General features: G+C 46.2%; 1 protein-coding gene across 3 annotated transcripts in view; it reads left to right on the top strand.

Moving 5' to 3' along the window:
• Nucleotides 1–9,264: 9,264 nt before the first annotated feature.
• The window catches only part of CA10 (carbonic anhydrase 10 (inactive)), a 409,114-nt gene continuing 402,731 nt past the window's right edge, over nt 9,265–15,647 (top strand). Inside the window, exons 1-2 of one of the 3 annotated variants that reach the window (XM_081805240.1) lie at nt 9,265–9,369; nt 10,927–11,558. In XM_081805240.1, coding sequence (XP_081661366.1) covers nt 11,498–11,558 — 61 coding nt within the window. In that variant the 5' untranslated portion in view covers nt 9,265–9,369; nt 10,927–11,497. Of the gene's footprint in view, nt 9,370–9,936; nt 10,028–10,923; nt 11,559–15,647 lie in introns of those variants that run through there. The other 2 variants (XM_081805238.1, XM_081805239.1) reach the window with 2 other exon arrangements.

Genomic DNA, 15,647 nt, shown 5'->3' with positions numbered 1-15,647 from the left:
AAAAAAAAAGTTGGCAAAGTGGGGAGACAATGTCTTTTCAATTAATGATGCTGGAACCGAATATCCATTTTGGAAGGATAATTAACTGTAAGTCTTACCTCATACTGTACTCAAAACTAATTCAAAACATATCTATACCTAAATGTATGTATTGATTTTAAACACATTTGCAAAATTAAAAAAAAAAAAGAAAATGACATGGGGTATATACAAAGCTATGTGTAACATATCAGAACTGCTGTTGAATCAGAGAGAAAGTCCTGCTTCGGTCTCATCAAGTCCTGTGAAAAGCAGCTGAGAGGCAACGCTTCATTTTCAAAACCCCGGACGATAGCAATGGATGCAGCTATATAACCAACCAATGTAGCTCTATAACATTAGAGGGTAATTTTTCTCCATCAAAATCCTGTCGTTGTTGTCATTAGCGGGTGTCAGTTATTAACCTATCAGCTTTCTGTTCAATTCCTTCCATACTCTGATGCTGTGGCTGGGTGTTTATCAAATACATTTCTCTATTGCCAGGCTGTTCTCCGTGACGTTTTTGCCAACAGGGGGTGGTAGAGGGAGATTAGAAGGCAGGAGGCAGAGAAAGCACTGGATCCATTCAGTTTTGCATCCAGTTTTTGCAAGTGTCTCCAGCAACAGCTCTTATTTCAGCAAGGGGCAATTGGTCCACTTTCCAGTTTCTCCCAGCAAAACCGCCTTCATTGTGCCATAGCAGAGATAAAAAGTATTAGCCGCAGCTGAGCAACACCACCCTCAGGGTCTGGGTTACAGCTTCCCCTCTGAGCTTCTCAGGGACCAGCACTAATGGGAAAGCATCTTCTCCGGAGCGGTAGGGGTCCCAGACCCTCAGGAACCCCTCCTCCAGGATTCTGATAACCCTAACATCTTTGCTTTGTCTCCCCAGTCATAATGGTGGCACCTCTTCCCTACAGTTACTCTCTCTGTGTTGACTTAGTGTTTCCTATTGGCTTTTTGGTCCTCCCGACACCTGTTCAACCAATTCTGTACATTAAATTCTCTCAGAAAAATAACGAGTGGGTTTTGTGTTCCTGACAGGGCCCTGCTTGGTTCACGGGGTCTGCATTATCTGGTTTGGGTTTCCACTAGAGTAGCCAGAAATGTCTTCCCCTCAGTGGGGAATGGTTTAGGAGGAGGCTCTCAAGTTCCCTTACCTCTAGTTCTAGCTTCATTTTAAGTTTGGTCATTCTCCACAGGGATAAGGCATATCCAGGCTGACTCAAGGTTGCACCCTGCTGGTTTAAAGTAGATAGTTGGTAGCAGGTGGTGAGAAGAGGCTCTCCGGTCAGCCTTCAGTGGCTGGCTTGGGATAAAAGTCAGTGTCTGAACCATTATAGACCTGACTTCCTTATGCCAATGGGCTTTATCCAAGCTTTCCATCATTTGATTTTATGACACTATCACCCTACACCTCCTTAAAAGTCATTGTAATTCAAGTATATTAAAATCAATTTTCTTTGAAAATTTTATGAAATTCCTGAATGTAAATGAGAAATCTTTGAGAGTGGGAGACTGGCACTCACATTCTGCTTCCTTAGGAGCTCTATTTTTTTTCTGTGGTTAATGAGGACTATTGAACCAGCTAATTCAATTAGTTATTGATTGAACTGAATGCAAGAATCCAAAAAATTATTATGGCAACACCTCCAAAATTACCACCACCTCCTTCTGAAATTCACTTATACAAGAGGAGAAAATAGAGCTCATTCTGTTCATGTTCTTTCTCATGAAAAACCTGAAGTGAAGAGGGTAGGATGAAAGTCTGTTTCTCATTTCATGGGAAAGATAGTGAGGAACGGCCACCAGGAACTCCTATTTTATTATGAGAGAAGTTAGTGATGTGAAATGAATACACTCTTTTTTAATAGTTGGTCACTTAAAATACACTGAAGATTTCATTCACATCCATTTAAAATCCATGTTCCTAAAGAAATAATAACTTACAGGAGATTAAAATGAAGTATATTTTCACATGCGATATTTATGTTCCTTCTTCTTCCCGAGAGGAAATTCAACACAAGATAATATTCGCTCATAAGGGTCTTAAAAGATTTCATTAAGGAAAGTATTCAAGCCAGTGAGATGAAAACCATCACTTGGTTTTAAGTTTATGTGACATTTGCTGCAATCTTGATATTTTACAGCCGCTGACAAAGGCATGTTTATATTTTTGTAACGAAAGCTCTAGTCTTACAACCCCCTTTGGTCTCAAGTATTGTTAACTCTGTCGTAGGGTTATGTCTACTCATACCTCTCCTGTTCTGCTTGGCAGGAGGTTCTTTTTGTTTTAATGAGTTTTCTCCTCTGTCTAGCAACAATCAGAGAAGAGATTCGGAACTTGGTGGGCTCCCTACCACGGCAATTCAACTCCTGCTTTATTAAATCCATAGGGTCGTATAAGGAAGAAAAATATCTCTTGCTGAAGTTGGATAAAATCCAGAAATGCCATGCACAGGAGAAGAAAACAAGGGAGATGTGGAGACCCAGGTCTCATCCTCTGTGTTTATTTATTTATTTATTTATTTATTATTTATTTCTTTATATGAGAGAGAGAGAGTGCACGCATAAGCATGAGCCGGGAGAGGGGCAGAGGGAGAGGGAGAAGCAGACTCCCTGCTGCACAGGGAGCTCCAGGTGGGGCTTGATCCAGGACCCAGAGATCATGACCTGAGCCAGAGGCAGATGCTTAACCCACTGAGCCACCCGGGAGCCCCACTCTGTGTTGATTTAGAAATGGGATTCCTTTTAGAAACTTCCAGGTGCAGTGTTCCTCTCTATTGAACATCTTCAATGCTTTGAAGAAAAGGACTGTTAATTTCACACACGTCACCGAGTTTGATGTCTAATACTGTTGTGGGAGGGCGGGTCTGCTTTCCCAAGGGTAACTGCAGCGGGGGAGGGTGCGCACCCAGGACTGAGGGTGTGGCCAAGAAATGACTCTTCATATAAGTGAGTGCAGTAGAAACCTGGGCTTGGGCTTGAAGCACTTGAGCATGTGAAAGACCCCACATGAGCCCCCTGGCAATGTGAGACAGTGTGGGGAGGCAGAAGAGAAGGAGCAAGGGCCACAGCTTGGAGACTGAACACTCCCTCAGATTTACTCTTGACCTGAGCCTCCAAATATTTGGGGTGGGCCTATCTGCCACCCTCACTATTTGTAGGTTTTCCTAATAAATAAATGGGACATAAGACTCTTTAATCCAGCCTGTAGAAAATGCTGCATCCTGAACCAGAACGTGTTTTTCAAGGGCAAATGAAAAAATGAAACTTAATGCTTGTAATTTTAATGCTAATCATTGGGGAGGCCATGTGAAAAAAATCTTGGCAAATAATTTAGAAACCTAATGCATTAGTTGCTAATTCCAAAATTATACAAGCTGAAAGAGGAGCAGACTGTTGTTCTAACTGAAGCCTTTCTTTAAACCTTAGAACCATTATGAAGCTAAAATCCTCTATATTGATCTATAACTGCTACCTGAAGGTACTGCAGCTGGCTTAAGGAGAGGAGAGGAGTCTTATTGGTATAACACTTTACTGGAAAGTGTTTAATGTAAAAGAAACACACACACACACACACACACACACACAAATGATGGGGCGGAGTTGAAAGTCCACTGGACAAAAAGCAGGAAACCCAGGGAAAGCATCTTCTACTGAGTTGTACGGATTTCGATAATATATTTATCTTCTGTGTTTCAGCTGTTACATTGTGTTACTTGGTAACAATGGAAAGTAGGATGGGGATGGTAGGTTGCTGGAAAAGGTCATCGAGAGGACATGGCTGCCAGTTGACCCTCAAGCTGGACCAGGCAATCAGAGACTCCTTACCCACCCCTCCCCTGTCCTTGGATTGTATGCTCTGTCCACAGATCCTGCCTTAGGAGCTGTTTGAAGGAGAGAGTAAAATGTTGTTGAAACCTTCTGTACTAAATATGTGACTAAACCCAGTTAAGGTGTCTATATAAACTTTTAGGATTCTGGATGGGTGCAGAGATAAACTCAGCTTGCAGCCACCCAAGACAAGCCTCATGTATAAGCTCCCTTACTTATTGAACTTGCCACCTACAAATATGGATCCGAATCCAGAGTGCTCAGCCGTTCCTTGTCCTCTGTGTACAGGGACCAGTTGACAAACCGATAAAGGTTTAAAAATAATTAGGAAGGCTGGAGTCAAATTCTAACTCTGCCTCTGCTTCTGCCTATATTTGAACTTGGACACGTCATTTAACCTCACCTTAGGCCCTCATCTTCTCACCTGAAAATTAAGGGGTAAGATCAGGTCTGAAATGTTATTAATGTGCACTTGAAATGGACTGTAAAACATCTATCATCAAATCTGTGACAAAAATACAAGAAAGTGTGGAGCTATTTAAATGAACAAACAAATAAACCTATTCAGTTTCTCAGCAATCATTTACAAGATTCCTGCTATTTCTTCACTGTGAACAAGTCTTCCATTTGTAAGAGCTTGAGTTCAGGAGGTTGGATATTTAAGAGAAATTCACTGCGATGAAAAGACAAAAATCACGGCAGGGGTTTCATGGACTTCCAAAATGATGCCCAAATCATTAGCCAAAATGCTGCAAAGTTAGCGTGTATCATTTTCTAGTTACTGTCCATCTGCCAAAACTTAAATACCAAATAAGGTATAGCATTTGATAGGAATAAAAAGTCTGCTATCTCCTTTGAAAAAATAAAATTCCCTTGTGTTGGTCACAAATTATAGGGCGGATGAGAAAAAATTCTGTTTCAAAAATATAATGCACACTGGTGGTAATGAACCTATTACCCAGTCTGACGTCAAAGAGAGGGAAATAACCCATTGTCCTGGTGGCATATGGCATTTCGACATCTTCACGTGCTCTGTCCAGAGAAGTGAACTGCATCCACTCAAATACGTTAACATCTCCTCTTGATTGACTCATTAATAGAGAACAAGGTCTCATGCCCATGCCTCGAGTAACCCACATGAACTTACTGTTGAAAAGTATATGGTATATTACTAAATGGTACTGAAGAGTGTCAAGTTTTTGTTTTGTTTTGTTTTGTTCTGCAATTATTTCCTGAGAAGCTCCATTGATCTACATTTGGCACTTTTCATGTGACCCAAATATCTACCTGCTTGTGGTAAACAGAATAATGTGCCAAGGTGTCCTGCCAAGATGTCCATATCCTAATCCCTAGAACCCATAAATATGTCACCTTGTAGGGCAAAAGGGATTCTTAAGATGCCATTAAATTAAGGGTTTTGAGATGGAGAGACTACGCTGGATTATCTAGGTGGGCCCAATGTTTTAAGCCAGGAAATTTATAATAATTTACCATAGCACCAGCAGGAAACTCATATACCACTTGATGGCCTCAACCTGCACACTGGATAGTGGAGTCCTAGTCCCCCTTTTGAGGTCCCCAACTAACTCTTAAGGAGTCCTTGAGGGGATAACTCATCTGTGCTCACAAACCACGTCATCACGAGGGTCTTCAACATCACCCACCTCTTCCTTCCACATAGCTCTCTGTTTTGCCAATGGGCTGCCCTTGGTGTCACTGGCCATCACACTCTGCAGTTTGGGGTAACACCAAGAGCTTGCTTCTGCTACCACCTCCACATTGGTTTTGGAATGGCTGCATCGGAGTCCATGTCGGCACAGGAATTTTCCGACACTATGTTACAACATTCATCAATAGTCATCTCATGAGACAGCAGACAGGAAAAAACATTCAGGGACTAACTTTTAACTGGTTATTAGATGATTGCCCTCAGATAACAGAATTACATGCCAATCTTACTGGTTTCCCTCAGGGTATGTTCCCACCTTACTATAAGGCTTTCTCGAACCCCCTAGTTCATAGCCTGCATCTTAGTGGCAGGATGCAGTCTCCCATCACCATGGAACATGTTCCTGAATGTACAGACTCTTTTGCCTCTCATCCTAGCTCTGAAAAGAAGTATTCTTTGATCAACTCATTGTAAGACTCAGCTCCCAAGTTTTCATTTCCGCTCCAAGGTCCTCCTCTCTCCAGGAATGACTGAATGGATGATTTCTACTACTTTCAAGGGAACATTTCCCACTTAATACTAGGGGGGCTTATGCCCAAAAGGATAATGATTTTATAACATCCTCTTCCAATACCTGTAAAACAGATGAAGACACAGATACAACATCAGAGCCCCTTCTTTACACAGCTGCCAAACTAAAGAAAGAACAACTCCTTTAGTGTTTAATATTTCTCAAAGTCTGAGAAATTTAGTAGGAAGTACATTTCACATAGAACAATAGCACACTGAGGTTAAGCTTCTCCAAGCCTAGCCTAGCCATGGTTTATTAAATACATCTATTTATGATTATTTATTATTACAATCTCTCTTATATTTGTAAAAGTGAATCATCCATTTGGAGGCATAATTTTGAGATATAATTGACACAAAATAAACTGCACATGTTGAAAGTGCACAATCTGATAACTTTTGACGTATATACACACCCATAAGCCATTAATACAATTAAGATACTGTATAGATCCATTACTCTAAAACGTTTCTTTGCGGTCCTTTGTAACCCCTCCCTCCTTGGCCCTCTCCACTCCTCTGCCTCCCTTAGACAACCACTATTCTTTCTGAATTAGATATGGCAAGGAGACTAGTGAAATAGTGAACCCACTGTGCCTGAACACAGGTACATCAAGAGAGATGGATCTGCTTTGGCTCCTAATACAGATGTTCAGCCTCTGGGGAATGTGCTTTAATGGATGTCAAGCTTGCAAAAATTTTATCAATCAGAGGAGTCACTCTTCTTTCTATGGATGGGGTTGACAAAAAGAGAAGGTAGAGAGAAAATCCAAAGGATTTCAATATTGCCTTTTCCTGGGGATAACTGCAATCCCCTGCTTTCTATGGGAAACTGGAATTGGCCCCCACAGTGGGGCTCAGCAAAGACTTTCTATTATATGTGTAGCATACCTGCACTGAATTTGTAGGGGACAGATGTGTAGGGTAGGAGAGAGACAAAAGATGAAGGCAGATATTGGGGAGAGAGATTCTCTGTTGTTACCAAGATATGGGTACAAACTCATTAAAATATGAAAAAAACTTGTTATGAATTAATATTTTCCAGCTACACTGTTATTTTTTCATTTGTTTGTTTTGTAGACTAAAAAACTAAACATTTCAATAAAGAGTGAAGACAGAAGGTTCCTACTTAGTACACACTTTTTCGGAGTTATCTTCCGGGTTAACATGGAGCTTTTCTTTCTTTCTTTCTTTTTTTAAAGATTCTATCCATTTATTTGACAGAGAGACAGTAAGAGAGGGAACACAAGCAGGCGGAATGGGAGAGGGAGGGAGAAGCAGGCTTCCCGCTGAGCAGGGAGCCCCATGTGGGACTTGATCCCAGGACTCTGGGATCATGACCTGAGCCGAAGGCAGACGCTTAACCACTGAGCCACCCAGCCACCCCAACATGGAGCTTTTCTTAAAAACCATACAGGTTAAGCCTAGCAATGACTCAAGAAAATTTTTTTTTTCTTCTAGAAAATGGGAATATTGAAACTAAATGTTGAGGAACTGTTGTGTTCAGTGCTGTCTTCCAAGTGCAGAGAACAGAACTGGCAGTTAGCAGGCTTTCAGATTCTTTCATTAGAAATGCCTTTGATTATCCCTAATTCCCAGTGATCTTGTCTTTCTCTCAATTCGACAGCAGTTAAGTTCTAAACCGCGCAAGATAAAATTACATTCCACCCTGCCTTTGTTTAAGGACTTCTGCTTTACCTAAATGGACTTCGGCCTTACCTAAATACAAAATAACCTTCCCGAGATTATACTTTTCATTTTGCAGAGCATGAAGGGATATGGTGTGGAATGTCCTCTGAGTTTGAAATGCCTGGCTCTCATCTCTACACTATCAATTAATAACTATAACACCTAGGGCAAATATCTAGTCTGGGGCTCTGTTTCATCATCTGTAAAATGGAAGTAATATTTCTCTCATACAGACATAATGATAATTAGGATAATTCACATAAGGGATTTGGCAGTGCATGACATATAGCAAAAAATTGATGCATGCCACTATTTTTGCTTAAATACTATCATATGGATTTTTTTTTTTTTACCGGAAGGACTTGGTGGCAGTGAATAGACTATTCCTTGACAGTGCAGAAGGTCAGTGCACAAGTTGAAGAGGGGAAAATTAAGTATTATTTTACTGGCATTGGCTCTTAAGGCAAAATGCAGAAGAAAATATGGTCTGTAAGCATTTTGAAAGAAAGGATTATGGATTTTCAATTACAAAACTCCAGCATCTTGCCACAGTGCTTGCCACATACAAGGTGCTCGCTTAATGTATGCATAATTCATTAATAAATAAATGGGTCTTGGTATAAAAATCCAGGCACCCTGCTTCTGCTTCCAGACAGAGCTCTCCTGCTGGCAGCAAATTCCACTCCCAAGTGCAGAAGGTCAGTCACTGTCCATGTTTACAAACCCTGGCTAGGGTGGGATTGCTTCATCTTTAGCAAACTGCTTTCTTTTCTTTCCCTTCAAAAATCCCTTTTGCGCGGTCGACTTTCAAGGCACGGAGACAAACATCCCCCATATATTTCCCAAATGGGCTAATTCTCACTATCTTAGATTCTTTAAATGTTCTGAGGTCTCAAATACTTCCCTGCTGAGAGCCTCGAAAACTCCCTTCCTAAGAATCTTGGACTTTCTTCACCTGGGCCTAGATTTGTTTCATGTGCTGACCACCTGGAGTCCTTGGCCACACCTCCTTGTTAAAGCAAGTCTTCCAGGTGGTTCTTCTTCCCAATCCCCAGAGGCATCAGGACTACGCAGCTCCCCACGCCGCCGGCGCAACCCAGGATGCTCAGGCTGTTCGGCTCCGTTCCCTCCCACCTCCACCCCCACCCCGCCCCCGCCACTCTGCAAAAAGACCCGCCAGACTCCTGGGCATTTGGAGTCAGTTCAAGAATCCTGGGAGTGCCGCAGTGTTACTCCTTTGGCTCCGCACCTGCCCCACCAGATGCCACACAGCCTGGAAGCCTCACTAAATTGTGTGCGGATGAACGGTGCCCTTTTTCCTTCTCCCTCTCCCCTTATCCACCCTTTCTGCGGTTATTGGACCGAGACTCACACTGAAATGGATTCTAAACACCAAAAAAAAAAAAAAGTGTAAAAAATCCCCTGCGGGTTACGTGTGTGTTTGTGTTTGTTGTGTGTGTCCATCCGCGCTTGTGCAAAATCTCCACACGTCACAGTTTGCAATCCGGACAAGCGCGTCGAGAAATCCGAGATCTTTTCAGGGATTCCCCTCCCTTGCCCTCCTCTTCTTCAGCGCTCCCAAAGAGGTAGGTCTGGGGCTTTTTCAAAACGCTGCTGCGGCGACGGAGACAATGCAAATGTGCTACGATTTGTCTTTTCTTCTCTCGCTCCCAGCCCTCTTCTCGGGCGAACAGTCCCGAGCGCAGGGTTTCCTCCCTGTTCCCCCGCATCTGCATTCCAAGCGGCTGCCCGGGTGCTCGTCCTTCCCCGGGTCGCGGCGAGCCGTTCTGCGCACCCGCGGCCTCCGGCCTGGGCCTCGGTCTGGGCCACGGCGGTGGGTGGTGCTCACGCCGCCCCCACCTTCCCCCGGGGCCTCGGAGAGCCGCGCGCTGGGCGTGTGCGCGCGCGCGGATTCGGTGGGGGAATCTCCTTCGGTGGAAGCTGCTGAGTGTCGCTGGCAGAGAGTATTCTGGAGCCCAGCAAAAGCCTCCAAAGCACTTGAGCTTCCCGAAAGAAAAACAGAATAAAAGACCGAAAAGAAGGGAAGCCCGCTCCCGTAAAGCCCGGGTTTCCAATAGTCTCGGATCCGCCCGGAGCTGAGCAGAGGCGCAGTTGGCGGCGGCCCCTGCTCGCGCCCGGACTTGGAAAGACGGTTTTTTCCCCGCTTCGGGGAGGAGGGAGGTGAGGGACTCGCGGGCGAGAGTTGCACCTGGTCTAGGAGCGTTCAGAGAGGAGAACTCTGGGGTAAGTAGTGTTGTGGCACTGGAGCGGAAAGGGGGAAGGAGGAGGGGGGCAGGAAAGGGACGAGAGGGAGAGGGCAGGGAATGAATTATGCAAAAAAAAAAAAAAAATGCCCACTATTCCGCAGCAGAGGGAGAGCGCATCACAGCGCCCCGGCTGAGTCCCGCCCGGGTCTCCCGCGCCCGAGCGGCTGGCGCGAAGTTCTTTCCAATCTTTCCGAGGAGATGAGAAACTCCCCAGTCCTGGAGGGCGACCGAGCGGCCGGGGCCCAAGAGCCTCCGCGCTGGCCCGCAGCTCCGACGCCCAGTCCTCGCCTCCTCCTTCTGGCCACGCTAAGCCTCGGCTCCCCAGCCCGGCCTCTTGCCTCCGCCCCCGGGCGCGGGGCGGCTGGGCTGCCGCGGAGGCTGGCGGCGGCGGTGGCGGCGGGGGACGCTCACCTGGCCGGGCCGCCCCCTCCTCCTCCTCCTCCCGCCCCCTCCTGCCCTCCTCCTCCCCTCCGAATCGGGCAGCGTCGGGCTCGGTAGGCGAGGAAATAACGACCCCTGCAGTTGCATTGCGGAAAATCGCGGCGGCGGCGGCGGCGCTAGTTGCGGGCGATGGAAGCGAGGCAACTGGGGGTTCCCAGGAGCCCAAGAAAATAGCAGAGGAAGGGGAAGCGCGCGCACGACGTGGGGAGCCCGCGGGCCCCCGACGCGCCCGGGTCCCAGGCTCCCCGCCTTCGGCGCTCGGCGCCCTGGACGCGCCGCCCGAGCCGGGCTTGGAGGCGGCGGGCTGAGCGCGGGCTTGGGGAGCAGGGAGGGTCGGCGGAGGCTGCCGGCGGTTTCGGGCAATAATTCCTGCCTCTCTTTCTCTGTCTCCCCTGTCTGCGGTGTCGTCTCCTCCCCCCGCCCCCCCGGAAGCAGGAGGAGAGCGGCCCCGGAGCGCGGCAGCCAGCCTCTGACCATGCCCCGGTGAGGGGGGCGGACTTCGAGGGCAACTTGTCGCGGACTACCTGGCTTAGCCAGCGAGCTGCGAGCGCCGGCGGCCCGGAACTGTGCGGCGCGGCCCGGCGGGGGGCTATCGTCTATGTCTTCTTGGGGCGCCAGGCGGATCGGGGTCTCGTTTTTGCAGGAAGAACCCGGCGCTGGTGGCTTCAGGTGGCTGCCGCCACCGCGGCTAGTGCTGTTTCCGCCTCTCGTGCGAGGAGCGGAGACCGGCGAACGGGGAGACCTCCGGGGCAGCGAGGCATCGGACATGTGTCAGCACATCTGGGGCGCACATCCGTCGAGCCCGAGGGGAGATTTGCCGGAACAATTCAAACTGCGATATTGATCTTGGGGGTGACTGTCCCTGGCCGGCCGGCTGTCGGGTGGGAGTGCGAGTGTGCGCTCGCTCGCAAGTGTGTGCGTGTTTGTATGTGTGTGTGCCGTGTCGGGCTCCCCCCTTCCCCCCCGTTTTCCCGTCGAGTGATGCACTTGGAATGAGAATCAGAGGATGGAAATAGTCTGGGAGGTGCTTTTCCTTCTTCAAGCCAATTTCATCGTCTGCATATCAGGTATGGGGCGCGCTGGAGTCACTGGCGGGTTTGGGTTACGTTGTGCTGTTTGGAATGTATGGGGTTCTATTGTGTGTAGACTGTCAAGTAGCCTCGCGGGGTAGGAGGGGCAGGGGGTGGTGGCAGAGACCCTCGCAGTTCTTTGGGTTTGCTGCCTTCAGATTAAAAACCTTCTAAGCCCAAGGGTGTGAGTGTGTGTGTGTGTGTGTGCGCGCGCGTGTGTGTATGCGCGCGCCCGCGCGACTGTGTCTGTGTGTCTGTTTGTGTGTGGTATGGTTAGTATCTGTATGGAGTCCTGAAACATAGAAGGGGTGAGGGATAAGAAAGAAAAGCCTGATGGGTGTTGATTTTCAACTGCTTTCCTGGATGAGAACTCTGGCCCCGAAATCTGAGCCTTGGCAACCCCCACCCCCATCCCCTGGCTTTCAAAGTTCCCAAACTCGGTGGTTCTTGGCTGGCAAAATGGACGCAGAGCCCTGCCCTGGTATCTAGGCACATTCAAGAGACTGCGGGAGGATGCGGGACTAGAGAGTGCCATCAGCAGGGACCAGGGATGGGGAGGTCCTCCATGCCTTCCCCAAGCACATCAGGACTGGTCATGATGGTCTGAAACATGCTAGCACGCCCTGCTCCACATCAAGTAAAGGCAAAATTCACCCGCAACAACACTACCATAAATACCACTCTAGATTGTAGGCTCTCCTATTCCCAGCGGCCGGGACGTGCTAGGTCAGACTCACTGACCTCAGACTACTTGCGCCAGTCTGTAGCTTCAGGAGTGATGAGGTGAATGGGGTAGGGCTTGTGCCTGCCTGCGCCTGTGTGTCTGTGTGTTGGAGGGCATTCTGATTTCCAAGCAGCGTTTTTGTTGGTGCAGGGAGTTGGTGGTGTGGAGGGGAGCCATGAGAAAAAGCCCCAGGATCAGCAGTATTCCCCAGCTCAGTTCAGTGCCACCTCCCACTGACGGTGTCTCCCCCATTTCCCCTCCCACCTGTCTAATATTAAAGTGGCTAGGGTAGGACCCATTTGCAGGGCTCCCCTCTGCCTGCATTCCCTCTGCAGAATTGGGGACTCAGCCAGCTTCCCATAAAGTCACCAGAAGAGGACAGCAGGAACCTTGCCCCTGGGAGCAGACACATAGGAGCAGGATTCAGGTGGAGGGCCCTGTTTCTTGCATCTTCCTTCAGCCCAGCTAGTCCCCACCCCCTAAGCCAGACCTGGCTCTGGATGTTAAAAATCCTTGTCTGTGCTCTGTAATACTTTAGAGATAGGTTGTATGCTTGGCAGACAATAAGAAGTGCCCTGCGACCACCCCAAATCCTCTAGTGGGACCTGTTTTACCCTATCCTGCATCTAAGAGGAAAAATTCCCAGGTGACTTATAAGGGTTGATAACAGTCATATGACCAGGGGTGGCCTGGGTAGCATCTTACAAGAGCACATTTTATCTTTCTCTTCTACATCTCTGTATCAAACTCTCTCTAGTTCCATAATATTTCACAGGTTAGAAAATAGTCTTCCCCTACCTGTCTCCACCATCATAAGTAATTCACAAAGCAGCCAAGCCAGCTGAGTCCATTTAAGATTAACAAAGGGTTAACATTCACTGAAGCTCTGGATCCCCCAAACTCCCTTATCCCCAGCCCCTACCCTGCACTTGGCCAGGCCATCACAGGGGAACCATCTGAGAATGGGTTTGTTCTGGGCCTCCAAAAGAGGCCTTAGTGGGCTCCTTATCATAGCTCTACTTGATTTGGTGTATCAGTAACTAAATTCTATAAACACAAGTATTAGGAGGGGGTTATTTCCAACCAAGAAGAGGTGCTATGGAGTATGTGGCCTTTCACATGTATTTACTAAATAATCATCATTGCTATGTAATGAGAGGATAAAAGTGTAAGCAAAATTGCTATTAGCTAAACGCAGAAAACTAGGTTAGCATTCCAAATGCCTAGTTAGGCTCTGCATTAATTTGCACTTTATGAAGACATTTAGGCAGAGTTGCAACATTAGGTACTCTACATTTACACATCCATGAACTTAATTTTCAAAAGACTGTTCTTTCTCCACAGCCAAGGTGGCCTCCCTCCCAAAACAACTACCCATTCAGTGATACCCATGTACTAGTTCTGATTAATAATATAATTATTACTCACAGTTGCCACAATTTGGGGGACTTTTTTCTCCCACCTAGCAGCCTTAAGAGGTAGAGTTATGCAGTGCACTAAGTTTGAATAATTGTGGCTCAGGGAGAGTTTAGTGGGTCTTTCATTTCTGTTTCCATGATTTGCAGTTTTAATTTACTCACGACTGAGCTTTACCAAAAGGAACATAACCCTGTGATCATAGAACCTACTAAATCTTAAATTAAAAAAAATTAAAAAACAAAGCACCTCTCTTCCATCTTGGGATAAATTACCCTACCCAGTAAATGGGTACTAATTCTTCCTGAGTTACCAGGCCTCGGTGATTGATGCATTGGTGGGCTTGGCTTCATTACTAGAAAAGGTCAGCAAAAGTCTGCAGTGTAAACATTTTGCAGAAGGAAAATTTTGGTGGTAGATCTGGCCTCTAGGGACAATTTCACTCGGTAACGTTGGCTCTCGGAAACACTGTGGTGCTTTGTAGCTTAGTGTTTTGTTAAACAAAGATTCCCACCCTTACCCCTCCCCATTCTGCAAATTGAGTGTACCCAAAGCGTTTTCTCCCTGGGTCTGTGTGGATATGTTTCTTAAAATACAGAGCCCTGGGCTTGGTATGTTTGATGGTGCGGCACTAATCATTTGGTCGTGATGAAGCTGTCAGCAAAGGGGACTGGGGGTCTGCTTGACCAGACTTAGCCAACTGCTGGGGATGCAGCGTGTGTATCTTCCATTTGCAAGATCATATCCATTTTGGCTACTTAGGCCAGCACAGCTGGGCTTAAGAGGGAATGCCATGATCTGGGAGTTCTGTTCCACATCAGACTCAGATGTCATTTTGCCAAAAGTGTAAGGCAGCCAAGATCTGTGAAGAGGAGAGAAGGAGAGAGAGAGAAGGAAAGAGAGAGAGAGAGAAGGAGAACCAGGATGATTTTTTCCAGTGTCAGAGCACCATTCCATTCTTACAAAAGCAGCTCAGATCAGCGAGAATGAATGCTTAGCAGCACCAGGACAGAATTTCCTGGCCCAAAGACAGCTGTCTGATTTCATTTCCACAACACATCCTACTTGCCTCTATGTAACTTTACTTCTTTGTCAGGTTATTCATAATAATAACAGCAATAGCAATGAAAATGATGTGGTGCTTTCATATATATTACGTAACATTGCACATATTTTAACTCCTCTCTTCTTAGAGTCTGTAGGGTAATTTTATAGATGAGGCAGCCGAAGCCCACAGTGGTTCAGCATGCAGGATGCACATCCAGGTCTAACTGCGTCAGAATTCAGTATAGCACTTCTTTTTTGGTTCACGATTTCTTTTAAATGTTTTTATTAAGTACTTTTTATTGGGATGTCTCTGGATTGAAAGAATGAGTGACGTTAAATGGATGCGAGTCTTCGTTTGGAAGTGGAAGTTTGGGGTGATTGCAGTTCAGTACTAGACATAAGGTAGCATTTGAGTTGTATATGACTGTCAGGCAAACAGTTGAGACTATTACCCAGGTTGGCCGCCAGCACCTTGTGATCATCAATCCCTATAAGCAAGGAATATTTCATACATTCTTTTCCTAATTGGAAAATTAAAATGGTTTCACTTCAGTGTCTTTACAGGTAGAGAGGGGATAATAGTACATACCCCACACCTCTGTTACATGGATTAAATGAGATAATGCATTCAGTGATTTTTCACTTGGCATAATATCTGAGGCCTAGAAAGCTTGCAATAACATAATTTTTTTTCCTACAAATCAGGCACTGCACAGATTTGTGAGGCTGTGACAGAACAGAGCCTTTACCTTCCTCACTTTCAACTTGTTTAAAAGCAAAAAGAAAATCATGAGCAAACGCGTTTTATGACATTGAGCGTTTTCCTTCTACTTTCAAGGAGGCCTTGGCTTAACAACTTTGAACTGTCTCTTAATTTTCTTTCTCATATAAATGAAACT

Source organism: Leptonychotes weddellii, chromosome 15 (assembly GCF_054177405.1).
Source record: "Leptonychotes weddellii isolate Sample4059 chromosome 15, ASM5417740v2, whole genome shotgun sequence".
Taxonomy (NCBI): domain Eukaryota; kingdom Metazoa; phylum Chordata; class Mammalia; order Carnivora; family Phocidae; genus Leptonychotes; species Leptonychotes weddellii.
This window is presented reverse-complemented; position numbering and strand designations above follow the sequence as displayed.